General features: G+C 42.3%; 1 protein-coding gene across 1 annotated transcript; it reads right to left on the bottom strand.

The window, feature by feature from the left end:
• On the bottom strand, window positions 1-27,916 carry IRAK2 (interleukin 1 receptor associated kinase 2). Its single transcript, XM_048491862.1, has 13 exons — window positions 27,576-27,916; window positions 24,102-24,281; window positions 18,424-18,570; window positions 16,854-16,963; window positions 13,573-13,767; window positions 11,797-11,861; window positions 9,439-9,553; window positions 5,154-5,263; window positions 4,033-4,228; window positions 3,292-3,354; window positions 2,900-3,100; window positions 1,795-2,296; window positions 1-804 (listed from the first exon to the last, which is right to left on the bottom strand). Exons 1-13 carry the CDS (start codon window positions 27,718-27,720, stop codon window positions 683-685), a joined length of 2,151 nt encoding a protein of 716 aa, XP_048347819.1. The 5' UTR covers window positions 27,721-27,916; the 3' UTR covers window positions 1-682.
• Between the last annotated feature and the right edge of the window lie 23 nt (window positions 27,917-27,939).

Here is a 27,939-nt window from a genome sequence, read left to right as displayed (position 1 = left end):
AGATCCCTAGTCTAGTAGGTACATTGGTCCCAGGCCATTTAGGGCTTTGTACTACAGTACTAAAACCTTGAACTTAATCTGGTACTCCACCTGGAGCCAATGCAGCTGGCGCACAGGTTGTATGTGTGTCTGCTGCGAGGCTCCAGAAGATGGAAGGCTGATTCACACCTGTACAGTCATCAGTGCTCCATGTGATTCACCTGTGTGAGCCACCACAAATCAGACAACAGGTGATAAAACATCCTTATCACCTCAAAATACAATGCTTGTCAGTAGACTCAGTTCATTCACATACTGACATCTTCAGACAATGTACATACATAATACTTGCACACTACAAGTTGGAACAATGTAGCCAGAATAATACCTGGTGAGCTTCAACATCATACACAAGGTGAAACATTTCAATACAATTTGTTCTTGAAGACTCTATGGCTAAACTGAATAACTGTCCAACAAATTCTTCCCAACTTTTCTGCATTTGTCCTGGGCAATGTTAACTTCCAGAAGAAGCTGTAAATCAGAGAAGAGATTCTCCACAGCTCTGATTATCTCAAATTCATATTTCCCTTTTATATCATTTAAACATAGAAGTGTTGCATACTGTATGCAAAATAATTTTTGCAACATATTTTGGTGTAGCTGAAAAGGAGCTTCTTCCAAAAATGCTATCAATGATGATTTAGTTAATATTCAAAAGTTCAGAAGTGTTTAGTTTTTTGTCTTCATATAGTAAAATATCTTGCATCATCTTCTTTTTTTGGTCATTGATCTTTATTTCTGTAACGGTTTCTTTGGCTGATGCTGAAATACAAAGCAAACAATATTTATACTTTATTTAGTACATTTACAGGCCTCTCCAAAGATGTGTTCAAGGTAACTAACATATTTCAAATAACAAATGCAATAATGAACACTATTTCTTCCAAACTTGCAAACTAAATCAAATATCAGGCCCAACAATGTTAAATACTTTTACAAATTGGTGAGCTAACCTGTAAAAGCAGATGTTTGCTGATTTGTGTTTATTTTTAGGAGTAACATCTTTTAGAAGGATTGAATAATAAAGGTTAGTATAAATCCATCAACTATCTATTGGTCACATTTTTATCATAGCCTCCTCCTTTGAAGAAACTCAGGGCAGCATATGAGGATCAGCCCTCCTGTGTTTTCCCATTTCTAATCCAATGCTATTATACTACACTGGCTCCCATAGCTAACCACATTAAAGTACAATGGCTAGTGAATACTGACAATCCCAGGAGAACCTCCAGCCATCAGGCACTTCACTGGACGCACATCCTGTTCAAACTGTCCCCTTGGGCAAATTTGGATCTCAGCTTAGTGAAAGGACAGGGTTTGGAGAGCAAGCTTTCTGTTAGATCTGAATTATACCATTTTTTGGATTGTCCAAAGCCTTGTGGGGAAGGGCAGCATGATATAGCCCGATCTCATCAGATCTCAAGAGCTAAACAGGGTTAGCACTTGGAAGGGAGACTATCAAAACAGACTCTGCAGAGGAAGGCAATGGCAAATCACCTCTGCTTCTCACTTGCCTTGAAAACTTCTTGCTGAGGTCACCAAAAGTCAGCTACAACTTGGCAGCACTTTACACACCAACAAAGCCCTTCTCAGTGGAGAAAAGAAGAAAGGAAGGAATTGTAACACTGCCAGGGATTCAACAAGGAGATATAAAGTAGAACATATCAGATGGTAGCCATGTTGGTCTGCAGTAGAACAGCTAGATTTGTGTTACTCAACAAATATTGTTAAAAGAATACTTAAAAGCATTACCTTCTGAAGAACAGGTAGCACCAGAATTTTCTATATTTAAGAGAGTTCTATTTGAAGAAACAGCCACTTCCTGAGGAATATGTCTTTCTGAGTCTATAGATTTTGCTGTGATATCATTGTATTCTGGATTATTTGCAAGACACATTATGGGGGAAATGTTTTCTGGAAGGCCACCAACTGGTGCCTGGTACGCAACATCCTCCAAAGGATCCCAAGGAAAGTTACTTGATTCATCAGACTCACAAGGGACCCGTAACATCTGCTCAGGGTATGTTTCAGGAGACTTGACACTCATCAATGGAGGTAATAAATCCACACAGTTCAACGACTCAGCATTTATGCTTCCATCACAGTTGTCATCTGAGGATCCATTGTTGAAGGGGCTGGCTGGCTCATCATTTGTTTCTTCAGGGGTGTTGAGAGACAGTTCAGGATATTTTCTTCCTTCAGACATCTTCTGATATTGCATTTGATGATCTAATTTTTCCATAATTGCATTTACCTATTGGAACAAATGTTAATGCTCTAACATGGGGGTGTTAACTCTGGCCCTCCAGATGTTCTTGCACTACGATTCCCATCAGCTCCTGGTAGTCCATGAACATCTGGAGAGTAAGAGTTGAAAACCCTTCTCTAACGCCATCCTCAGAGGTCCTCCAAGTTTCCACACCTCCTGAAGGTAGGCAGCTACCAGAAGCAGGGCTTTTCTGCAGTAGGGTCCTGTTCATGCAATAGCCTCCTAAAAGATATCTATCCCATTTTCTCCCATCTTTCTTCCAAGAAGCTCAGAGTGGCATCCATATCTCTCCCCCTCCTCACACCACCCCTTTGGGGTAGGCTGAAAATATGAGAGACCCAACATGAGCACTGTAGCTGAGTGTGGGTTTGAATTCAGGTATCGCTGGTCCTAGTCCTCCACCAATCTAAGGACTACATAGATACAAACTCTCCACCCTCCTTTCTTGCCCCAGTGTACTATGTGCCTGATGATGGCTGTGGTTAAGATCTTTGTTTATGCTGCTACGCACATTTGTAGGACCTAAAAGGGAAGCTTTGCTGTCAGAGAGAGAGGGGGGGTGGGCGGTTTGGGAGTTGGCATGTTTACCTCTGCCACTTGAGGATTCTTTTTCCGCAAACACATACAGGCAGCAGTAGCCAAATAAATAGCAGGTGTTGCTGGCCAGTGGAGTACATTCTTGTCTTGGTACTTTCCACATATTGCTTTGGCTGCAATGCTTTCAAAGGTTCCTTTCTGAGAGCAAGATAGTTTCTTTGCCACCTGAATTTCATCAAGGAGGGCATTTTTCTGTTGAAGAAAAGAGAGATAGATGGTCTGTCTCTTTTGTATCTGCCCACTAGACAACCAGTTAACTAATGAAGACTGAATCAGAAATATTTATTTTTAAACATCTAAGTTCATTTGAAAAGCACCTATTTCTGCTTCAAATCAATCTCATTTAAATGAAACAAAAATCTCCCAAACCATTTCTCACTTACCAGGAAGATGGGATGCCTTCTTTCATCCATGGCCTTAATGCCAGTCAGTATCTCTGCTAGAACCTAGAAAGCATTTTTAAACTATTAGACTGCTTTTCTTTAGAATGGATTACTCAGTAAGATCAAAGGAATATTAGCTGTTCATACATTTATCTTCTGTGTTCAATAGAGAAATGCATCAAGGAGAAATTTAGACCAGAACAGATGTTGTATTCAATCCTCTGTACATTTTGTACTAACAATATCCTCTGCAATCTGTCTTGAGGTGACCTAAATATTGTGTGCTCCCTCTCCCCCCCCCCCCCCGAGTTGCTTATGTTGCCTAATTAATTTTGATAGCCAGAGACAAAGCAAGGAGTTGACAGGAGGATACCAAAACCTTCATTCTTTACCTTCAGAGATCTTAACAGTTATTTCTGCCCTCCTTTCAAACATATGGTTACATCCATTAATGCTGGATATGACAAAAATTAATAAAGCTCAGGTTCCATGACCTTCATGTCTGTGAAACTCTGCACACATAGAAGGAGACCGACCCTCACAAACACTTTCTCCAGCATCCCTTGGTCTGGTGTGAACAGTAGCCTTCAATGGGAGCCCCATCTGATACTTCCATAATGAGGTCCACTGACTCCCCAGGGCTCTAGCATGCAGGCTATTTATGCAACATACCTGGGAATACATTCACCCAGTTGCTAGTCTCTTTGTATGAGACTCATGGTGTTAAGGCAGAAAACTTACTATTCCACAACTGAAAATATCCACTTTTTCAGTTAGCTGCCCATGCCTAATGAAATCTTCTGGGAAGTAGGCAAGGGAAACTTGCATGACTTTGGTTTCCATCCCTCCATTCTCCGTTGTTTTTGCCACAGGTTGCAGTCTGCAACCAGCATGTCCAAGTTTGGGAACAAAGTTTGCATCCAGTAAAACATTGGAACTATAAATGGGAGACAACAAATACAGGTGTAGATAAAGTAAACAGAAACTTGAAACCAATCATTGTAATCTTCACCACCACTCCTCCTGATGGCAAGAAGCAAATAAAAGCATGCTCATTGCTTTCCTGGAGTTTACGGGCAGTTGAGCATCAGTAAGAGAGAAAGTAAAGGTGAGAATGGCCTGCTTGGATCCTTAACAGGCTATATTATCCTGGAGTAGGTAAAGCATTTTCTCTCCTCACCTCCTCACTTCTTCTGACAGAATAGCCAGAGGCAAGTAAAAATATCTTCCTACAAGGGCTACATCACTAAAATTGATAAGTGGCTCCTGTTCACCTATCTCCAAACCTCCACAGCCAAAACTATACAGCGATCACACTAATAGCAATTAGACCAGGTTTACAAAGCTGTGGGAGCAGGGCACCAGATGTTCAGGAGATAAGCTGTCTTGCACTAGAACTGTCTTGCACTAGAACATGCACTAGAGCATGTTCACTGGGCTCCAGGAGCCATATTCTGACGAATGTCAGTTGGGGAGGGGAGAAAAGGGGAGGTGATGCTTGAGCTCATAACAGTTTATAATATGCTAGAGAAAGTGGTTTGGGTTGGGTTCCCTCATGTCCTGCAGTTCCTCATGGGCCCAGCTTGTTCACAACTGATTTTAACGGGTTGTAAAGCAACACAATTTACAATGAGGCAAGATGAGGAAGAGGACTCTGCCACAGATTTCTTCTGGGTGGGAGCACCCTGTTGCCTGCGGCACCACCTCATCCACCCTGAAGAAGATAACATTCCTGTCCACACACCCCTGCACGACAAGTCAAATACACCCAAGAAGGCTTCCCAAACTGCCCCAATAGTTTCACACATTTATATTTAGAATGAGATGAAGAAGAAAATGAGGTTTTAAAAACTGCTCCCTACCTTTTCACATTTCCATGAAGAATTTCAAAATTATGTAAATACTGAATAGTTTGAACAAGTGCAATGGAGATTCTAATACGTCTCTCCCAGGTTAATGGTTCAGAACCACCCTGCAACAGAAGGAAAAGTGGCCCTTTAATCTTTCAAAGACTGTAAGATCAATGTGTTTATCTGTGAGGCAGTAAACAATACAACTGGACAAATTCTCTGATGGATGAGTAATGGGATCTCATGCTGGACTGAAGCAGATATCAAATCATGGGTTAAAAGAGACTACTTTCACCATATAATTAACAAACTATTCTTATGTATTGTATGCTATGACTCTCATGATATCTTATCTAGAAATTAATTAAATTTGAGATTAGTTACTAAGCCTGATAAACTGTTTACATGCCCTAAGCTAACCAGATAGAAGGTATAAATTAGTTGTATGATAATTTACCGGAATTATATTGCAGTAATGATTTCAAAACAACCACCAAAGTTAACCAAGCCCTAAACCAACACTACTGACAGCCAAGCCAGATAACTGGCTGGAAGGTCTGTGACTGGATCTTCCCAGCGTTTTTATATGGACATTGTAGCCAGGATAAGGGAAATTGGTTTGGGGTTGTGCCATGAAAGGAGAATAGATTTCAATCTTCTCGTCTCTCATTGTTTTTATTCACCTTGGATCAAAATGAAGAGATGGTTACATAGAACCAGTTGTGTAAACAAAACTAGAAACTGAAAAGTAGGAAATATCTTACATATTCAGTGGCTGTAGTTTTTTTCCCCAATATCTAGTACAGACCTTTCTCTATTTTTCCAAAGTGAATGCATAGGAAAATATGTAACAAGTAAGTAAGAGACAAAAAAAATGCCTTCCCAAGTTAACTCTTTAAAAAAACAGCCAGTAGAAATGTCTAGAAACAAGGTCTTATGCAAACAGCTCGACAATGTTAATTTATTCAGGCTCCACTCCATCTTCAGGCTCCAAGGATCTTAAACATATATTTAAAATGTTTACATTAAAGGGAGAACTTCCTTTCTTGCTGTTTTGGAGTTTCTTGCTGAGAGGAAAAACATGCAACCACCAAGTAGCTTTTCTTCTTCTGGTCCGAGACTAAGCCCAAAGTGTGCTTCCTCTTAACTCTATAGACACAGATCAACTACTATTGTATGGGAGTGAGAACCCTGCCCACAAACTTCCCTGGGCTGGTAGACAGTTCTAGGTGGGTTGCACAGGCCCTGCCAGTGACTGGAACAACTACAGCAAGCCCCTGGTGGAAGCCTCATCTGACAGCAGGCTAGGAAAGTGTGGATAGGCACAGCACATAGAGGAGGCGGGCTCTGCCACTGAACCACACCCACAGGTGGTTCCATGGGTAAGGCCAGCAGAATTCCAACCCCCTCAGGTTGACACAGGCCCTCTAAGGTAGCATAGGAGAGAGAGGAGGACAGAAAAGTGTAGTAAGGTAAGGCCTGGACTGTGGACCCAAAACCTGGTTGCTTACCTTAACTGGTATTCATCTAGGTCTTAAGTGAAGATACACATGTGGGGACTGCGCCTGTGGAGGTCAGCCAATCCAGCAGAATTCTCACAGCCTGTAGCAACAGCAGGGGGCGCTGTCCTCCCTGCGTTACCATAATGGTTCCTTCCCACTTAAACATGGCCAGGCGCACCCCTTCAACCCTCCAGTTTCTACTTGCTGCCAGACACCCAATAACAAAGAGAGAGTCAAAAAGAGTGCATCTAAAGAGGTATGAGGGGGGGATATGTATCTGCACTGAAGATATTGATGAACACCAGTTGCGGTAAACAATCAGGTTTTCATCAACAGTTTCAGTGCAGTTTTAGTTAGCCACTTATACACAATAAGGTGGGTGGATCCTTCTCATTGGAACATGGCCTGGAGCACTGCTTTTCTGACATCAGGATCCTTTCTCGCCAACAGGTCTGCCACATAGTCCTTCACAAAGGTGTCACCTGAGGACCAAGTCTCTGATTTGCAGATGTCACTCAGTGGTATTCTGCTATAGGTGGCCAAATTTCCTTGAGCTCGGGGTGTGTGTGTGTGTGTGAGCTTTCACCTGCCAAGGCCAGTATCGAGCCGCATTCTTACAGCACTCCCTAATAGCCTTCACCACTCACCTGGAGATGGACTGGGCCAAAGCAGATGTTCCCATCTTGGGACCAGAATAACAAACAAAAAGGGTCTTGGATTTGCAACTATTTAAGCAGACTTGTTTTAAGCAGGCAAAACCAAATTCTGTGTGAGGTGGAAGGTAGATACTACCTTGGGAAGGAAATCTAAACTTGGATGAAGGACAACATGTTTCTCAAAGGGCCACATTTTCACTAAGATAATGTCCATTAAGAGGGCTACTTTCTTGGAGAGGCATTCCAATGAACCAATGAAGTCAGATCGAAACTACAACTCCGGCAAGGGAAAGAAGGAACTCTCAAAGCTAGACAGTGAAAGCTATCTCACCAACTCACAGAGAGAGAGAACAGGATAAAGAGAACTGCACACTGAGGTGGCAAGGGAAGAATTGGAGGGAGGAGGGGATGTACCTCCCTGGTCATGTGATGGTTTGAGCCAGAAGGAACTGTCAGCAATGATGCAGGGAGGAGAGCGCCCCCTGCTGTTGCTATGGGCTGTGAGAATTCTGCTGGATCGAATGGCCTGTGCAGGCACAGTCCCCACGTTTGGGAGTGCACTGAAACCATAGATGAACCCCCTGTTAGTCTCACTCAGCATGACCACAACCCCTTTCATGAGGCTTTAAACAAGACCAGGGCAAACCTTTAACATGCAGGAAGCAGGATAGCCAATTAGAATGGGCCAGACCTCTACCTCAGGGGCGTAACGAGGCAGCCCTGGGCAAACTGTAGCCCTGGGCAAAACCTGAGTTGGATGCCCCCCCCCCTCATGGGCGGCCACTCCACCATGACCAATATTTTTTTTGCACCAGGACATTGGTGCCTGCAGGGGGTGCATTTTTGGATGTATCGGCACCAAAATTTCAGGGTATCATCTGGAAACTGTTCTTATGGTACCCCCAAAGTTTGGTCCAGTTTGGTTTAGGGGGTCCAAAGTTATGTACCCTCAAAGGGGTGCCCCATCCCCCATTCTTTGCTAAGGAGATGGGGGCTACCCTTTTGAGGGTCCATAACTTTGGACCCCCTGAACCAAACTGCACTAAACCTTGGGGGTGCCATCATGACAGTCTCCAGATGATACCCTGAAATGTTGGTGCTGATACGTCCAAGAATGCCCTCCCTGCAAGAACATCCTGAAATTTGCCCAAGAATCTTTGTTCTGAATTGAGTTTTCTGCATTGCTGTCAATGGGGGTTGCAGGCTGGGGGAGGGCACATTTCTGAAGGCACAGTCTCAAAACTTTCAGGGGCTCATAAGAAGACTTCCCTAATGATGCCCCCCAGGTTTGGTGCAGTTTGATTCAGGAGGGCCAAAGTTATGGACCCTCAAAACTGTAGCCCCCATCTCCTATTAGCTCCCATTGGAAACAATGGGGGATAGGGGCACCCCCTTTGGGAGTCCATAACTTTGGATTCCCTGAACGAAACCTCACGAAACTTGGGGGGTATCATAAGGACAGTCTCCTGATGATACGCTGAAATTGTGGTGCCGCTAGCCTAAAAACTGCGCCCCCTGCAGGCCAAAAATGGAAAACCACTAAAAATACCCAAAAACGAACCCAGCATTTTGATGCCCCCCCACAAGGTGATGCCCTGGGCAGCTGCCCACCTTGCCCAATGGGCATTACGCCAGTGCTCTACCTTGTAATAACAGGAGTGGAGTTAAACAAGGGAGAGAGCGGCTAAGGTAAGATAGAGTCCCCCTCCTCTGCCACCAACCAAAGCTTTGTCGATACTCCAGCCTGCCATGTAGAGGCACAATAGCCCTGGGCTCCATCTTTTGGCAATTGAAGCTTGACACCATTCAAACAGAATTCTTCCTATACTGCAGGGGGAAGTCTTCCAGCTACTGTTGATCCTCTGGTGTAGCAATGAAAACATATACTTCTTCAGTTTCGTTGCTACTTTGAGCACTACTTAGGTAAGGCTGATCTACTCCAGTCAGTAGATTGTGCAGTCTCCTCTAGCAGGTGTCTGGGCCCAGTGATCTTCCCCTCAGCTCCGCAGGCACAAGGCAACTTCAGTAGAATGCATAACAAGAATATTGAAAACAAGGGAACCCACAAATGCTTTTCATATCAAATCAAAATGTTAAAATTCAGACACTGCAAGCAACAATACCTGAAGCTTTGCCTACCTGGCATTGTAATCTGTCAGTCAATGATCCGTTAGGCATGTATGGGTATATTAGGCAGTGAAATCCACTTTCGACAGTGAAGCCCAGAAGATGCAGAATGTTATGATGACAGCACCTATGTAGCATTTGAACATATATTGTGTAACCAAAATGAATACACATGATTTAAAATACTAAAACAGGGCTATTTGAACAGCTTGCACAGTTTAGCTAGTTATCATGGTTAACATAAATACCATTAATATAAATAACATAAATACCATGGTTAACATAAATAACATAAATACCATTGACTAATTCTGGAACTTTTCAGATCTTAACTCACTTCTTCCCAATTTGAAATGAGAACAAGAGCAGACTTTGGGTTCTCCTATCTGACTTCCCCACTGATCTTTCCTAAGCACAGAAATGAACAACTGAATCAAAATTGCTAGTACCATGAGCCCCCAACTTTACTTCTAAGTTAGAAGTAAATTCAAGCATGTTAGAAAAACAAATGACAAATTTGCATGCAGACAACAGCCCGTCCAAACATCTCCATTTCCCAAGTGCAGCTGGAGCTTTTCTCTAGTCCAGAGGTGTCCAACTGTGGCACTTCAGTTGTTCATGGCTACAATTCCCATCAGCCCATGCTGTAGTCCATGAACATCTGAAGCAACAGAGTTTGACATCCCTGCTCTAGTCTGCTGGAGGGAAATTCTCACAAAATTAGGTTTTTCCAGGGGAATCCCAGTATACTTGCCCTTTAAGAATAAAGTCAGTTTCTTCATAGAATGAAAAAAAAAATAAACAGGAACTGCTGTGTATGGTATCTTTTTCATTATTATGTTAGCACAAAACAGAAGTATGTCTTATCCTGTACTTCCTGTATTTTATGGCCTTTTGACCCTGCCACTGGGTCTTTTTTTCTCTTTATTATCTAGTCTCGGTGCATGTGTGTCTGCGTACACCAAATATCCATTCATTCATTTATTATACCTTTATTGGCATATTAGAGGATTATCACAAGAGTATGAATGTATGAAGGTCATTTAAAAGAAAGGTGTTTTTTAAAAAAAGTCCAAATACTGAACTTAAAAGTTTAAAATATTTTCTAAATATATGGCTATTGCTAAAGTAATTTGTGAATTGCAGTCACTTAGCAAAAAGAGAGTAGCCTGAGAAATGGATTGAGTGGTCCTTGTGGTTTGCAGAGGATGAATCAGGGATACATGTAGATTGTTGTGAAGGTTGCATTCCAAGAGTATGTGGGATATAGTATCTGGGGATTTGCATCAGGAATGACATAGTCTTTGTTGTTTGGGTATACAGAGATATCTTCCAGACACCTGATGGAAAGCTATTAAAAAGCGCTAGCATAAAATCTCATCATCATTTGATAGATGACAGAGTGGAAAATTTTTTAGCCCTGAATCTGTAGTTTGGCTGTATTCCAAGAAACCGGGGAGAGCCTATAACTGCCTTTGTTGGATAGAAGAAGTGATGCTCGTGGTCTCTCAGTCTGTCACGAATTAGTTTGAAGATATATAGTTTATTGTGAATGCCTATACTATCCAGATCAATCCCTATGGATCTGATTTTGTCCCCAATAATTTTGAACCAGCGAAATGGGAACTGATCTTTAAGAAGATTTAAATTGAGGTCACCGGCAAGAGTCCTAGAGTGTAGCTTGAGCCAGTATTTTTATAGAAGCAACCCAAGCTTCAGTCTTAACTAGTAAGAGTCTAGCTTCGAGGCACAATGTTGGATGTAACATGGTTTGGGGTTCTCTGTATCCTTCTCAGGAAGTGTGAGTGAATTTGCTCAATATATGATGGAAACCTCCAATCCATATTGGAATCCCATAAAGAATTTTAGGCAATAATTTTGCCTGAAAGATTTTTAGAGCAGCTATTACAGACTGGTTTCCTTTTCCATAGTAAAATTGAATTATACCAGACATAGTGTATTTGACTGATGAGATCAGACAGGATCTGTGTAGTGACCATTTGAAATTGTATTGGAAGTTGACCCCTAGATATTTAAAGGATTTGACCTGATCAATTGCAATGTTGTTAATTTTCCAAATAAGTTGGCACCAACTATTATTTTTGATTTTCCATTATTAAGTGTTAGTTCGTTTAGTTCACAATAATAAAAAAAGTGGTTGTGGTGGGTTTCCCGGCTGTTACAGTGTGTAACAGACTTCCCTCTGTGATACACCTCTGAAAATGCCAGCCAGCCACAGATGCAGGTGAAATGTTAGGAACAAGATCCACCAGACCACAGCCACACAGCAACAAAGTAATGCTTACAAGCTAAAGTTATTAGAAAAGATAAAAAATTAGCCAATAGTACAGATCTCTTTCTCCAACTTACCGAAAACAGATCTGTACTTCTGTGCGAAAAAATCTCTGCGTCTGATTCGGGTTTGCACATTCCTTCTGTTTAAAAAAAGGCATAAAGAAGAATACATTTATCACTTTTCTGAAAACTCAGCTTTACTGGATTGAGAAATACATACCTACAAGTTGGGGCCATAAACTCATGGGGGGGGGATTCCATCTCCCCTCCCCCACCCCATTTACCTTCCAGGACTCCACAGCCTCCGTGGACATACCTGGAGCAACTCCCTGGCCCGACTGCCACAGCTGCTCTGAGCCTTGCTGGTAACACCGCCTCTCTTTTTCTCTTCCCCCAACCCCTCAGGTATTGTCCCCAGGCACTATTTCCAACCACTACGCCTCTGGGTCTTGCAAACTGATGCCTGTGGCTTCCATCATAGAAGTCAACCCATCTCATGTTGTTTCTTCTTCTTTTCCTGCTGCCTTCAATTTTTCCTGTCATATTGACTTTTTCAGTGACTACTGTCTTCTGATAATATGATCAAAGTACACCAGCCTCAGTTTAGTCATTTCATTTTCTAGGGACAGTTCAAGCTTGATTTGATCTAGAATCCTCTTTTTAAAAAATTTTTGGCAATCCATGGTACCTCTCTCTTCCAGGACCACAAAGGAATCTACTTTCTTCCGGTCAGCTTTCTTCATTGTCCAGCTTTCACACCCATACACAGTAATAGGGAATACTATGGCACGAATTAACTTGATTTTGGTTGCCACTGACTCATCCTTACACTTCAGAATCTTTTCTAGCAACTTCATGGCTGCCTTTACTAGTCTCTAATCTCATTGTGATTTCTTGGTTGCAGTTTCCATTTTGGCTGATTATGTAGCCAAAGAATAGAAAATCTTCAGCAATTTCAGTTTTCTCATTGTTCTAAAGCTGAGTAATTCTGGTTGTTGTGGGTTTTCTGGGCTGTGTGGCTGTGGTCTGGTAGATCTTGTTCCTAACGTTTCGCCTGGCTGGCATCTTCAGAGGTGTATCACAGAGAAAAGTCTGTTACACACTGTTTCCAGACTTCTCTCTGTGATACACCTCTGAAGATGCCAGTCACAGATGCAGGCAAAACGTTAGGAACAAGATCTACCAGATCACGGCCACACAGCCCAGAAAACCCACCACAACCAGATGAATCCAGCCGTGAAAGCCTTCGACAATACACTGAGTAATTCTCTCGGCTTCATTACTTCTGCCTTTTTGATGTTCAGCTATAATCCTGCTTGGCATTTTGACACTGGGCTAGGCCTGGCTGGGTCCAGGTTTAAACTGCAAGCTCCACCTCTGAAGCCCACGTGGACATTGGAGTCCAGGCACATAGTTTAACGCAAGACTTGGCCAGGCTGGGTGGGGAAGAGGGTTGTTTAGTGCTTGCACTAGGTCCGTGTTGGAGAACCTTTGACACTCCAGATGTTATGGACTACAATTCCAATCAGCCCCTGCCAGCATGGCAGCATGGCCAATTTATGCTATTTAAAAATATAAATACCATAGTTTTCTACAAGCAAAACTGCAAATATATTCAAATACTAATGTGAACTGTGATCCTGCCACATCCCACTCATTCCAAAAGGGAAAAAAAACCCTATTTCATAAGTGTTTGTTCTCAACTCGTCCCAAAATTTCCTACTTTTTTCAATAACAAAATTCATGCTATACATTTTGAGTGAGTAAAGCCTTTCATTCATTTCAAAGAATTTTTTAAAAATCATATTTTTCAGTGGACCCAAAAATGGAAAAATGAAAAAAGGTACTTACCTCTTTTAGTCTTTTAACAGCATACAGTACATTGTGCCTCGGGCCTTTAAAAGTATCAGCAAAAATACTGTCATTAATTCGATTCTCCTCACTGAAGCCATTGGTGACTGTTTCAACTTCAGCCTTGGTCCACACAAGGTTCCTGCTAGGGAGATTATGAAGCGATTCCTGTTGAGGGATAGATGAACTGTGCGGCTAGGGAATATCACAGAAAAGGCATCGCAATGTTATTTCTAGGAACACTTTCACTGAAACAATAGTATGATAACTCTGACCTTCAGACCAAGATCATGGGGGACAGTTGCAATACATTTACCCATAGAATAGCTTAACAGTAGAGCTGCACTTTGAGGATAACTATTTCTATTTAGGTATTTGAAACGCATGAGAAGTCTAAGGAAATGAAATATGGAAGAATTAGTAATGTTGTTTAACCAGCTGCAAAGTAAACAAAGATATGTAAAAGATATTTTGGACCACATTTTATTTTAGATTTGTTCTCTCATTATAAGTGTAGTTTGTGCTCATGTCTATGTCTCAGTGAAATGTCTCCCATTATACTAGGGAGAAATGACCCAAATTTGTGCTGGTCTAAATCCAAATTTCATAAAGGGTTTGTAGTCTGAAAGACAAGAGGTTTTTAGTTATTTTCATTCCTTGAGATTCTACGGCTCTTATTAAATTTCTGTAACAAAAAATACCAGGCACCTAACTGTAGGTTACGGAATGTGGAAGGAGGCATCAGTTTACACATTTGTGAGTGTGTATGTGGAATCTATTATTAAAAACTGTGTGTGAACAAAGGAATCAAAAACTTACTCCGCCCTAGCCCCTGCTTTACCTTGCTGCATTTTACAACTTTTCTTCTATCCAGTTTATTTCTAGTGCTGAGGTCAGGCTGCAAGAAAAACCTTGAAGGTTGTCGAACACAGCAAGACAAGGCAAAAGAGGAAGGGTTACCAACTTTAAGTTGTGGCCTACAATTCTCCAGGAATGAAAACTGATCTTTAGAATATGACGTCAGTTCCCCTAGAACAAATGGCAGCTTTGAAGGGTGGATTATGACATTATATTCCCATTGAGTTCCCTTTCCAAACCCCACCTTCCCCAAGCACTACCCCCAAATCCCCAGGAATTTCCCAAGCTGGAGTTGGTGACCCTACAAAAACGCTTGTGTTCCATTTGCTGTGTTTTTGTTAGATATATAATTTTTTTCTCCACCCATATTAAAAATGAATGAGAGGTACGTGAAACAATACATGTACCTCGTGGCTCATCCGGTTGGGGCTCCACAACAAAACTATCACATGATGGTCTTAAAACTGTCAGCCGTCTTAGTATACGTGCAAAGCAATGAAGAAGAAGCTTTCCATTTCTCTCAGTAAACTGAAAGGATAATTAGTTTGATGCTGAAGCAAAGCCACTGAAAAGGCTCCACCCACCCATCCACTACCGGCTACACCGATACTTGCTTTCCCATCATGCTTTTCCCCATCATGTCACTAAATTTAGTTGTCCTGAATCATAAGGCAACAGGGGAAATTCCATTTGCAGAAAGAGTGGCTTTGTACTACAAGTGAATCCAAAAGGTTTTTGCTGGATTTGAGACATAAAATCTTAACAAATTGATGTATTAAATTCTCATGTCAAACACAGATGGTCTTTGAAGGACTAACACACATGTCCATGAGAAGAAGAAAAAACTAACACAAGTGTAGCGAGGAGGAAAGCAGGTCTCAAATTAAAACACAGCACTAGGTTTTCTTGGGCTGTTTCCGCACGGGGGAAAAACAGCACCCCAGGGACGGAAAAAACCCGGTCCCTGGGGTGCTGTTCACACAGAAGGCGCTGCTGCATCACAGCAGTGTCAACCTGGCTCCCACCAAGTGGCGGTAAGACGCCACTTTGAAACTTTTTGAAAACTTTCTGAAAAGCGGCATCTTCCCGCCGGCACGGTGTGAACCGCACCGGCGTGAGGCTGTCACTTTTCGCCCCTCCAGTGCCTGTGAGGGACTTACCTTGCGTCCCTCTTCAGCTCCAGGCAGTTGGAAAGATACACCCACGCTGCCCTGTGACCCCTGAGGGTCAGAGGGCAGCGTGGGCGTGTCTTTCTAGCTGCTCAGAGCTGCAGAGGGATGCAAGGTAAGTCCCTCGCAGGCACCCTGGGCGGCTCTGTGTGGAGCCGCCCCTGTGGGCAGTGGCGGTGTCAGGACTGCCCGCATGGGACCATGCAAACAGTCCCAACGCTCCACCGGCTCAAAGCTGGTGGGAAGCCGCTGCCTCTGGCTGTGCGGAAACAGCCTTGGAGTCTTAAAACAGCCCATTGTCAGGGAGGGGGTGGAGCACCAACCTGTGTTTTTCTGTGCTAGTAAACTCTACCAATCTGATTTTGTGGTTTGTTGCACAGCTTTCCTGTCAAGAAGCTTAAGAAATGACAGGAAATGATACTAAGACACCAGGTTATTCTTTCCTCATGATTTCCCTGCAGATTTTAATTAACTGATCTTTATCAGCAACCACGTTAGAGATAAAGTCTCTTAAAACAAAGCTTTGTGTTATGTCACAGAATGTGTGGCTTTGGGTAGTCAATAAAATTGATACAAATCAAAAAGACAGGGTGTCACCAGAGTAAATCAAATTTGAGAGAGGATTCTGTATAGTGCTATCAACAAAGACATCTATTCACAGAATGCACAGATTTCAGGACTTTTGCACATACTTGTGTACACACTACACAGACGCAAATCAAAAGTGTAACTGAAAGTCAGCTCAGGCAGCTGTAGCAAATCCTGGATCCCTAATGAGCATATGACACAGGTGTTTACAAGCAAAAAGGTGTTCACATTTTATACTGTCACTTTATGTATTTGGAACATTTGTAGCCTGCCTTTCTCTGAAACCAGAGGCAGAGAGTTTTACAGTAATAATAAAAATGGCATAAAATGAACAATCCCTAAAACTTAATAAACATATGAAAATTAAAAATTAGCTATCCCTATCTAAATATATCCTGAATAATTCCTCCTTGCATAACCTGCAGTATTTCAACGAAGCAGAAGCTTTCATAACAACAGTAAGAAAGCTATTCTGCATGATAGGAGCAACCATCAAAAAAGTGCTAGATCTAGCAGTGGTTATTAACTATACTCCAGAAGGAATAATCAAAAGGTGTTGGTCCAAGGAGATAAGGTATTACATGAGTTAATAATGGGAAAGACAGTCTTGTGGGTCCCAAGCCAAGTGTATGCTAAAACACATGGTGTTCTCTCTTCAAGATTTACCTTCATACTTGATGAAGCAGGAGGATTTGATTGTAAAGAATGTGGAAGGTCAATGGAAGCTGGAGGTGGAGTTAAAGGAGGACAGTTTGGGTCCGTTTGCAAAACAGGATCTGAAAACAATTTAAATGAAAGCTATTAGGAATGGGCTATTTATACAGGCCTGAGGGGCCCCACAGGAAATAGATTCTTGATTTCTTCTGAACATCTGTGCCTGAAATCATGCAACTAGAAACTCTGCCACCTAAAAGAACAAATGTACTTAGTTCTTTTATCAGTCTGATCCTATGCATTTAACCAAATTTATAGCCTTCCTTCTCGTTGAAACTCAAAGCAGATTACACAGTTAAAGTAGCATGAAACCTCCAGTAAACAGTGCAATAGATTACAAAAATTAGAAACAATCAAAAATAATATTCAACATATCACAAACAATGCAGAAATGGAAGACAATGCAGAAAGAGCAAGATGAGTCTTCTCTGAGTTCTTTATTTTTGATTTCTATTCCGCCCTACCCCAGCCTAAGGTCAGGCAGAGTGGATTACAACAATTTAAATCAATACCAGCATAGTTTTGTCTTACTATGTAATCGTGCAGAACGTTCCCAAAGATAAACCAGAAAAAACAAAGGATTCTGGGAGATGTACTCCAGAGGGTGCTGTTTCTCATGTAAAGAGGGGCTGATGGGACTACAACTCCCAAACTCCCATCTCCATGTGGAAATTGGGTGGGGCCAGCCCCACATCCAACCTCCATGTGGAGATGGGGCAGGGTAAATCCATCTGGCCCAGTCTGCAGTCTCCACATGGAGACTTTTTTTCACACAATGGGCTCCCATTTCACAGGAAACCTGCTGGCTCCCCTCCCCGCACTTTGCAAAGCCTGCATGCAGTTTTGTAAATGGGGTGCCTATGGAGATGGGGAGAAGTCTCACCATCTTCAAAGGCACCCTGCTAGCCCCCACCCCTGAAAAAGAATGCACCCTGCTGCCCCTCCTCCTTGGCATAGCTGGAATGCTTGAGAAGGAACACAATTTCAGTGTTTGCGTCGGGCACCATTTCCTGTAGATATGCCCAATCCATCTCTCTTGCCCTGGGAGGACTGGTTTTTTTAGAGCCTGTTGTATTTTTTCACACAACAGGCTTTATTGCTAGTAATACAATAAATAATTAAAATGACAGGAGAGGATCCTGCACCCTCCCACTTTTACTGACAAACCAATATTTCTGTGGTTGTCTAGAATCTTACACAATAGTCACTGCAGAGGGAATTTGTTTCTTAAAGGTATAGGTGCTACTTCTGATAGTTTGGAGGGTTTTAAAGCCTCAATGTATTCTTTTTTCAATTTTTAATGAAAATCTGGGGCCTTTCTCAAGAGAGATATGTCTTTTCTGTTCATGGCTATAATTTTTGGTTTTAAGTATCTGCAGATTGGGCCAGTCTGAGAATTAGATATATTAACAAGGTGAATGTGCTCAAAGAAGACAAAATACCACTTTTGTCTGTCAGTCCACTAAAGACTGAGATTTGAAAACAAACAAACAAACCCGTATATATTCTGCCTGTATTGTACCTGGGTGTGCTGAATTTGATGGTATAGAAATTTCTGCCCCATTTCTTATGCCTTCACGTCTGCTCCCATGAGGATGAAGTGATGCGTTCTCCTGTTGAGTGTGGTCTAAATGAGTCTTGGCAGAATCAGTAGGAAGATGGAGTGACCCTGTGAAATAAAGCCAAACACACACATGGCCTTTTACATAGAACCAGCATGTATAGAGATTAGTGAATTGGATTAGTTCAATTCCCCATAATGCCATGGAAGTTTTCTAGGTAAGCATGGGCCAGTCATTCTCTTACAAGATAGTTGTGAATATAAACTGGAAAAGAGGAGAATGTTGTTACTTTGGATCTCCATTTAGGGGGAAAAGCTTAAGGAAGTTTAAATATCTAATTTTTATTGCATATGTTTATTATAGTTAAGTAAACACACATCGGTGGGAGATTCTACTTGTTGGGAGGTCTAGAAATATGATCCAGATAGGATTTTCTTCTTCAAAGAGATGCCAATCTTGAACAGCCAATGTTTCAAAGGATCTCTTTCACTAGTCTAACCATAGGGATAGAAACCAAAACTTTCAATGCCCGAAACAAATGATTCTTTTTTGATCCTAAGAAGGAAGTATGCTTCAGGGAAGCATGTGGGTTGGTACACAAAAATGAGCCACGTCTGTCCCACATGAGTTGTGAAGCCAGGAGAGATAAGGAATAGGGTTGCCAATAACGTAGTAGCAGAAAGTGCGCTGCCCTTTAACAGAGGATTAACAGAGAAGCTTCAACTGCCCATTTCTACTCATTACGTTTTTATTAAAGGAACAGGACATGTTTTTCTCCAGACTGGTGGCAACTCCAAGGAGAAATAAATTGAGATGAGAAAAGGAGGCAGATGGCAAATGACAGTTTCACTCTAAGGTCCAAAAGGTATTTAGTACATTCTCATCCTGCTGTCTCTTTAAGAAGCTCAGTGCAGTATGCATAATTTCCCCCTCCTCCATTTTACTCAAAAAACAACAAACCACATCCTGCAAGGTAGGCTAGGCTAAGAAAGTGACTAGCTGATAGTCACCAAACAAGCTATATGGCAGAATGGTAATGTGAACCTGGATTTCTAAGATACAAGGGTGATACTTTGAATGTTGCAGCATTCTGATAATCATGAAATGAAGTCTGGTTGCTCACCAATGCTATCAACATATCTAAATTCTCAACGTAGCCAAATTTGTGGATACTTAAATCCATAGAGTGGAGCCATGAACAGACAAGTCAAACCTTCCTAAAAACCTCAGAAAATCCCACAGTTTGCAGAAAGAATGTTGGAAAAATATATAACCTCCAAAATAATAACAGCAGCGCCTCAGCAGAAACAAATGGCCTCTGTGGCTGTTGCTAGCCTTCCAACTGTGGTTTCCGCCCACAAGTGGTAGGAGGGGGTACTGGGCCATTCCCAGGACTGCTTTAGCCTTTGAAGGAGGACTCATCAGGGCCAGGAAAAGCAGAAACCACCACTTACTATCACACAGCTTGCATGACCCACTGAGGACTAGTTACTGGCTACTATTCAACAGTGTGGTATAGTACAGCTGTTAGAGTTCCAGACAAGGATCTGAAAGACCCAGGAATGAACACCCACTGTGCTGTGGAAGCTCAATGGATCACTTTGGACCAGTTACATGTTCTCAGCCTAATTTACCTCATAAAGTTTTAGTGAGAATAAAATGGATAAAACATAATTCAGCCAAAACGAAGCATTTTAAAGCCAATTTAATTCAATACAGCATACACTTAAATCTCTGAGTGAAAAAAAAGTTTAACTTTGGATTATGTCCCAAATGTTTACAATGTTAACAAAATGGTTCATAAGAATGTGTCACTTCTTGCTGTAATTATTCAGCTAATTCTGGGAAGTGTAAATTTCTACTGTTTTATTCTTCCGTAACATTTTTGATGGCTAATATTATACAGAATATTAAAAATCACAGTAATGTCATCATCATGATGCAACAATGCAATCACAAATAGTCCAAATATCTTTCAAGTTTACAATAAATCATATTATTCCAGAGAGAAAATTATTACTACTGAAATAAATTACAACTGCTGGATAACAATGCAAGCCAACCACCAAAGAGTTAACTGACTGCGCCACTAGATTACAATAGTTTTTTTTCCCTCTGAAACCAAGCTCTAGAAAACTAGGTCACGAGTATACCTGCTCCACTACTGGGAAATTTTTGAAATTCTGCAATGCCATCACAATACTAATCACTTAAAATTACTGCACTTTTTGTCGTTGAATGCCACATCCTTTGTATTAAGAATAACAAAAAAAAACAAAACAGTGATAAGTTTTCAAGTTCACTCTTTAGAACTTAGGCTAGGTGGTTAGTACAAAAACTGAGGTGGGAATGCTGCTACCCTGTTTCCCCGAATATAAGACATCCCCCCAAAATAAGACATAATAGAGGTTTTGCTGAAGTGCAAAATATAAGGCATCCCCCGAAAGTAAGACATAGCAAAGTTTTTGTTTGGAAGTATGCCCGACGAACAGAACACAGAAAAATAAGACATCCCCTGAAAATAAGACATAGCGCATCTTTGGGAGCAAAAATTAATATAAGACACTGTCTTATATTCAGGGAAACACGGTATTAAAATCTTACAGGGGACTTAGATGCTATTGGGTATGAAACAGCTTTTCAGAATGCATCAAGTTGCTATGACTTTGAACTTTGTAGCCATGCCTTGACCCAACTTCTCTCCCTTTGTTTGTTTGCCTGGACAACAAGCCTGACATCAAGTTATACAGAACTTGAAAGCTGTTCTGAGATATTTCGGTTGGTCCAAATAAAAAGTACTGCGCCAGACTTGATTATGGAATTTGTCTACAAAACTCTGCAGCTGCACTGCTGGCAGGATGGAATAGTGGCGGCAGATTCAGGGGGATGAGAAGAGGCAGTGACTCATCCACTAGTTGTCTCCTTTTTACTACTGAAAGATCCTGTGTTTTTATTTCGTTAAGATTCTGTGTTTTCATTTCTACCCTGCCCTTTTCTGGCGCAAGCTGGGCTCAAGGCAGCTGACAACAACCATAATACCATAATTCAGACATTAAATCAATCACAACCACATGTATACAAATCTTAAAATTCATATTAACTAAAACAAAAATGACACCCTAACAATTCCCTTATTATGCCGGATTATAGCTGCAATTCAAAAAACACTTTCCTGAGAGTAAGCTCCATTTAATAAAATAGGATTTACATCCAAGTAATCCTTTTCAGGTTCTGGTGCTCATCTTTAAAGCCTTAAACAGTCTGAGGTCATCGTATCTGCTGGATTATCTTTCCCTCTATGTCCCCCCCAAAAAGATGCTGCAATCAGGATTACTCCCTATACCAGGAAAGGGAGGCCTCCCTATATCAGGAAAGAGATGCTGTAAAACCGTTACTGCCCTCAACCATAGACCTGGAGGCACATCTCTGTCTTACAGGCCCCAGAGAACCAAGCCAGGTCCCATAAGGCACGGGTTTTGTTCGACAGAGAATTCCACCAGCCTGGGGCCAGGGCTGAAAAATCCCTGGCCCTGGTCAAGGACAGCCAGATATTTCTCAGGCCAGGGACCACCAGGAGATCAGCAGCAGCAGCTGAGAACATAATGCTCTGCCAAGAACCCCATTTGTCCCACACTTAAATGAGGGAGGGTGTGATGCCAGTAAACTTCTGATCCATGACTGGGAATGTGAATGGGTCAACAATGGGAACTGGAGAGAACTCTCACCCCCACCCGTCATGGTCCAAAGAAGGGGGCAATTCTACCCTGCAGTGAAGTAAAACAGAGATATTCAAGCATATGCGCTTTGTCGCGGCCTGGGACTTGGGAACAGTGAGCCTCATTAAGCTCACTGAAACTGAATCCATCTAAAGCAGAGCTCTTGTGCCTGGGCCAGGGGGTGGGGGCAGGTGGAAGTTGCCATTTGCCAACTCTTGACAGCAACCAATTAACCCAGCAGCGACTGTCAAGTGTCTCAGTGTGATCCTTGCTGCCTCCTTGACCATGGAGGCTCAGGTCACACACCTTGCTTGCCTGGCTTTTTACCACCTTCCTCAGGCGAGACCATTGGCACCCTATTTGTTCCAGGCTGACCTAGTACAATGATCCAAGCATCAGTCACCTCTAGATTAGATTACTGCAACTCACTATACACAGGACACACTCGGGTCAGCTGGTACCAAATGCAGCAGAGTGGATCCTTACTTGGACCCTGTGACGGACACACAATCAACCTGTGCTCTGTCAGCTGCATTGGCTCCAGGTGGAGTACCGAATCAGGTTCAAGGTTCTGGTGCTCATCTTTAAAGCCTTAAACAGTCTGAGGTCATCATCTCTGCTGGATTATCTTTCCCTCTATGTCCCCCCCAAAAGATGCTGCAATCAGCAAATGACAACTTGTTTGTGATCCCTGTCCTGAAATACATCCATCTAGGCTCAACTAGGGCCAGGGCATGATTGCTGGGAGAGAGAAGGATCATGACAAGAGTTAAGGGGTTAATTTTGACAGGTGAAACCATATTGGGGGAGGATAGTTAATCCTCCTTTCACTATGCTCCCCAGTCCCAATCTAGGGCTTTGAGTGCCAAATATTTTTACCTTTTCCTACAAACACTCATTCAATCACCACTTTTTGGAAATGCTGTATTGGGTTGGTCTTATGCAAAATGTTGGAAGAGAAGGACTTTACGCTGTTTCCTGCCTCGACCTACAGAGGAGATTATCCAAAGTAAACCCAAGAAGGCAATTATTAGTGGCAATGATAATCAGCCACAGTTGCATTTTCCTTTGTGCTAGAAAAGAATCCCCTCTCAAAACAGTGGCTTCTACAATGAAAAAAAAACCCAAACAACTAACATACATAGAATTGTTGAAAATGTAAATAATGTCCAGACTACACCGGCAGCTAATCTTTCTTCCCTCACTCCAGTTAATGTGTGGTCAAATAAAACTAAGTGGTGACTGCATGCTTTGCAATGTGAGGTACTGTGGGAGCCAGTGTTCTGTAGTGGCTATAGTGTTGGAGTAGGATTTGGGAGACCCTAGGTTTGAATCCCCACTCTACTGGATGACCTTGGGCCAGTCATTTAATCTCATCCTAGATAAAATGGAGAAGAGGAAAACGATGTCATCCAGTTTAGGTCCTCATGGAGAAGAAAGTCAGCACAGATAGGGAGGATGGAGCGTAGCCCCTACTGGTGAAGAGTGGGTATGCTATAAATATTTTCATTAAATCCAATAGAAAATAGTGAAGAATGCCTAGAAGAGTTTCCTGGATTTAAAAGTTTGCTAAATCAAGATACTACTCTCATACAGAAAAGACAGATCCTTAATATTCACCCATATCCTAGCATTCAGTGGTATTTTAGCGTCTAGTCCAAATTCAGTGGCCTCTGACGTCCCTCTATTACCCATTGGAGGCAATCTGACGAAGTGACATAGGCCTAGATCTCAGCTGCTTTGAGATTTTGCCTCAGATGGGAAAGGGTCTAAGGGAGACACTATGCCTGTTGGTGTAAAATTACAGGGATTGTAGTCCTGTTGATCTGGATGTTTGAACATTTCCTCCAAGAAGATGGGAAAACAGAACGCACAGTAGATTTGTAGACTGACTGATCCAAAGCAAAGGACTGGCTACTCACAATCTGCAATGATTTTGGCTGCCCGATAAAACTGCAGTTCATTCAGGAGTTCCAACAGTTGCTGGACAGTTCCAAGTCTAATCGTCCACCACCACATCAGCTCTCTTGTTATACTGATTCCCGTCTTCTCCATGTACTTGATTTTCCTCAGCTCAGTCTGATCAGTTATCACGTTGGATGCTAAAAGAAGAGCAGAAAAGTTTGGGTTTTCAGTATAAATCTAGCACAACAAAGGGAAATCTACATGTCCTTCAACATGTAAATCAGGCACCCAATTGTGTTTTACATATGCATGTATGTATGTATGTAATGCATATGTAATGATATGGGTAGTTTGTCCTTGATCTTTTTAAACATGTAGTGAAAAATAATTGGATGAATACATTTCCGCGGTGAATCAGTTCTTGATTCAGAGGACTCTGTAAATTTGAGGGAGAGATTTCCAAGAGACCAACTGAGATAGGGTGTCTGTCTGTAGTATTTATTGTCTCAAAGACTGGAGGGGAGTGAGAAGAAAGGATAGCAGGCAGGACTGCTTGAGTTTCCTCAGTGGGCAGCCAGGTTCTGCAGGGATCCAGGAACAATAAGAATATTTCTTAAGGGAGTGCTGTATGAAAACCACCGTGAAGGCAGTATTTGATCCTTTGTCAGCAGGGTACTGACTATGTAATGAGAAATAGCAAAAGAAGTCCTGAAAAAGTAGTGTGCTGCCCGTTCCTTATTTACTGCTGTGTGAACTGCAAAGGACTGGCAAGTAGATCCCATAAATACTTGTTTGACTCACACTTCACAAATACAAACTTGTTGGCAAGTTGATCCCTCTTTGGGCTGTGGGCGTCATATCTGATGGTGCTCATTATGGTTGTATAGCTTGAACTTTCAACCAGCTTTCTAAAAGTGGTCTACAAGAGTTACTGCCTTTCAAAATTTTACTAGGCTGTTTGTCTGGATAGGCCAGGCTAGCCTGATCTTGTCCGATCTTAGATGGGAGACTACCACCAAGAAAGTCCTGGGCTGCTACACAGAAGCAGCCTTAAAAACCCTATGGGGTCACCACTAGCCACCAGTGGGAACTAGTAGCCACTGACTTGAAGGTCAAAGAAAGGGTGTTTGCACATACGTGGGCTGGTCATTTGCAACACATCAGTAACCTAAAAAATTATATTTTCTTTTTTTGTGTGGGTGGGGGGAACAAGAAGAAAGTCTTAGTTGCCACAAGAAACCTTGGGGGTGTCTATTTAAAAGGGTAGAACTAGAATCAGAGAGGCACGCAGACAGGATAGTGCAAGGAACAGTGACTTCTCATTTTGCCCTTTTTGCCATTCACATAAGACCTGCCCAACACCTGAAATAGCTTTCACAAACTGTGATACCAGACAAGCATATTCGACCAGTGAACTATCAGCCTCACAGTTTTCAGAAATGCCGTCCAGCTGCTTTCAGCCTTTAGACTCACACTACACCTTAAGTGAAAATGAAAACTTCAGATAAAACTAACTTTCCTGAATGTATTTCCTATCACAAAAAGACATTTGACCAATAGGTAAAATCACTGGCAGCTAAGAGCAGGTTACAGCTAAATCAAATTTTATTCCAAGTTCAACTCAACTCAACAAACCTTTATTAGACATTAAAAAGGAAAAGGAAAAAAGAAGAAAAGGGAAAAGACCAGACATTAACAAACCAAATCATATCAAGTTATTTTCAATAATTGTTGTAATCTGCTATTATGGATGTGTGTTGCTGTTTTGTTTTCTGGCCTTTGACTGTATTAAACTTTTCAGTTCAATATCAAGTTATTTCCTATGCCAGAAGGACCAATACAGAGTAAATTATTCCATTGTGTGGAGAAGAAAATTGGCTACAGAGGTTACAATTTCCCTGGTTAGGGTCAGAAAGTAGGATCAAATAATCTGCCGTCTGATTAATTTTAAATTTGATGTTGTAGTTGAGGGCGGAACAATTGCTGTGAGCTTTGTCCTGGAAGGTTTGAAATTCTTGATCTAGAAGCCGTCTTTTCAGTTGGATATAGGTTTCAGAAGCAGATAACATTTGGAGGGAATCCCAAGAGAATCCCAGAGAAAGTATCTTTGTTTCAACTAGAGACCACCACATGGAGGCCTTGAAGCTGTGGAAGAATACAGTAGGTGAGGCTATTAGTATCAGGATTGAAACACAGGCGAGCCCAGAATTTAAGAGTAACTAGCCATGCCCTAGTAACTAGTAAGTGTTGGCTTGCCTCTAAGCAGAGCACAGCATAAGGTTTGCAGTGAGGAGCTCCAAATAATTTATACAAAAAAAGATGATTGTATTCTTTCCACTTTGGAATTCCAGGCATTGATCTACAAAGGGATCCCATAAAAAATCTGGGGAATAGCTTTCATGTTGAAAACTTTCAGGGTGGCTGGTATAAATCTATTGCCTCTTGTAAAGAAGAATTTCTCAACACTGTTCCAAGTTATACTGTGCCAGTCATAACGCAGTGAGGAGAACTTCTGTACAAGTTTATAAGAACATGACAAGAGCCCTGCTGGATCAGACCAATGATCCTTTGAAACCAGAATCCTGTCTCACACAGGGGCCAGCTAGTTGCTCCAGAAGTCTAACAATAGGGCATAGAGGCAGAGGCCTTCCCTGGTGTTGCTTTTCAGCACTAGCATTCAAAGGTTCCCTTTAATTGCAATGGTTAGTAGCCACTGATGACAGACCTATCCTCCATGAATCTGTCGAATCCCCTTTTTAAGCTGCCTATGTTTGTGGCCATCACTTTGTCCTCTGGCAGCAAATTCCACATTTTAATCACTCTGTGTATAAAGAAGAATTTCCTTTTGTATAAAGATTTCCTCCTGAATCTACTGTCCATCAGTTTCCTGGGATGCCCTGCAGTTCTAACACTTTGGGAGAGAGGAAAAAAACTTATCAACTCTCTCCACCCCATGCATAATTGTATAAGCATCTATCATGTTCCTTCTGTTTTCTGAACAGAAAAGTCCCAAACACTTCAGCCCTGGCCTGCTGTTGTGGGTTTTCCCTGCTGTGGGGCCATGGTCTGATAGTTTTTGCTCCAAACATTTCACCTGCATCTACGGCATTTGCAACACAGTGTGGAAATCTTTTTGTCCACGTCACTTCAGCCTTTCCTTTAAAAAAGTGCTCCTAGCCCCCAATCATCCTAGTTGCCCTCTTCCAGCTCAGCCAAGTCCCTTTTGAAATGCAGTAGTCAGAACTTCACAAAGTTTACAACATGTAATTTACAGGACAAGCCACAGGGATCAGCTGAGTGAGTCAGAATACAGTCTCATTTTCCCGTAGATACTCAGAACTTGTCCTAGATTAGTTTATAGGGCCCCCCAAACCAGGCGCTCCCCACGGGTCTTCCCCCTCAGCCCATTCCCACCGCCGCCTGCCACCCAAACTCCACCGAGCTCGCGGCTTCTCCCCCTCCCGCCGCCCCCTGCCCCAATAGATCCTCACCGAAGCGCAGCCAATCATACTCATTCAGACAGTCCATCTGCTCGCAGAACTTCCCCAGCACGTCGGAAGGGATGCTGTACACGTAAAGAGACCCCTGAGCTCCCTTGCCCAGGCAAGGGAGCGAGGGGCGCGGCTGCAGTGCCATGTCTGCCGGGTCACGGGAGTGGGGATCTCCTCTGCTTTGGCCAGCAGCAGCAGGCGTCCATGAAAAGAAAGGAGTGGGATTCTTTACCCCCCAGAAAGCAAGCCTGTCTTCCTTCCTGGCTTCAGGGCGCTTTGATTTCCTCAACCCGGGCACCAACTATCAACTCCCTCCAAGTGGCGCAGGCAGCCGGGCAGACTGCCTGCCTCCCTCCCCGGTTGT

The sequence above is a fragment of the Sphaerodactylus townsendi genome, linkage group LG03 (assembly GCF_021028975.2).
Source record: "Sphaerodactylus townsendi isolate TG3544 linkage group LG03, MPM_Stown_v2.3, whole genome shotgun sequence".
NCBI classification, from domain to species: domain Eukaryota; kingdom Metazoa; phylum Chordata; class Lepidosauria; order Squamata; family Sphaerodactylidae; genus Sphaerodactylus; species Sphaerodactylus townsendi.
This window is presented reverse-complemented; position numbering and strand designations above follow the sequence as displayed.

Bases quoted from the DNA above. Each gene is read 5' to 3' on its own strand.
- IRAK2 (XM_048491862.1), bottom strand. From the start codon at position 27,720: ATGGCACTGCAGCCGCGCCCCTCGCTCCCTTGCCTGGGCAAGGGAGCT. The intron at 13,768-16,853 runs GTAAATCTTGAA...GATATTCCCTAG, and splicing joins CTGCTTCATCAAGTATGAAG to CCGCACAGTTCATCTATCCC. The intron at 2,297-2,899 runs GTAAACATGCCA...TTGTTCCAATAG, and splicing joins AGAATCCTCAAGTGGCAGAG to GTAAATGCAATTATGGAAAA.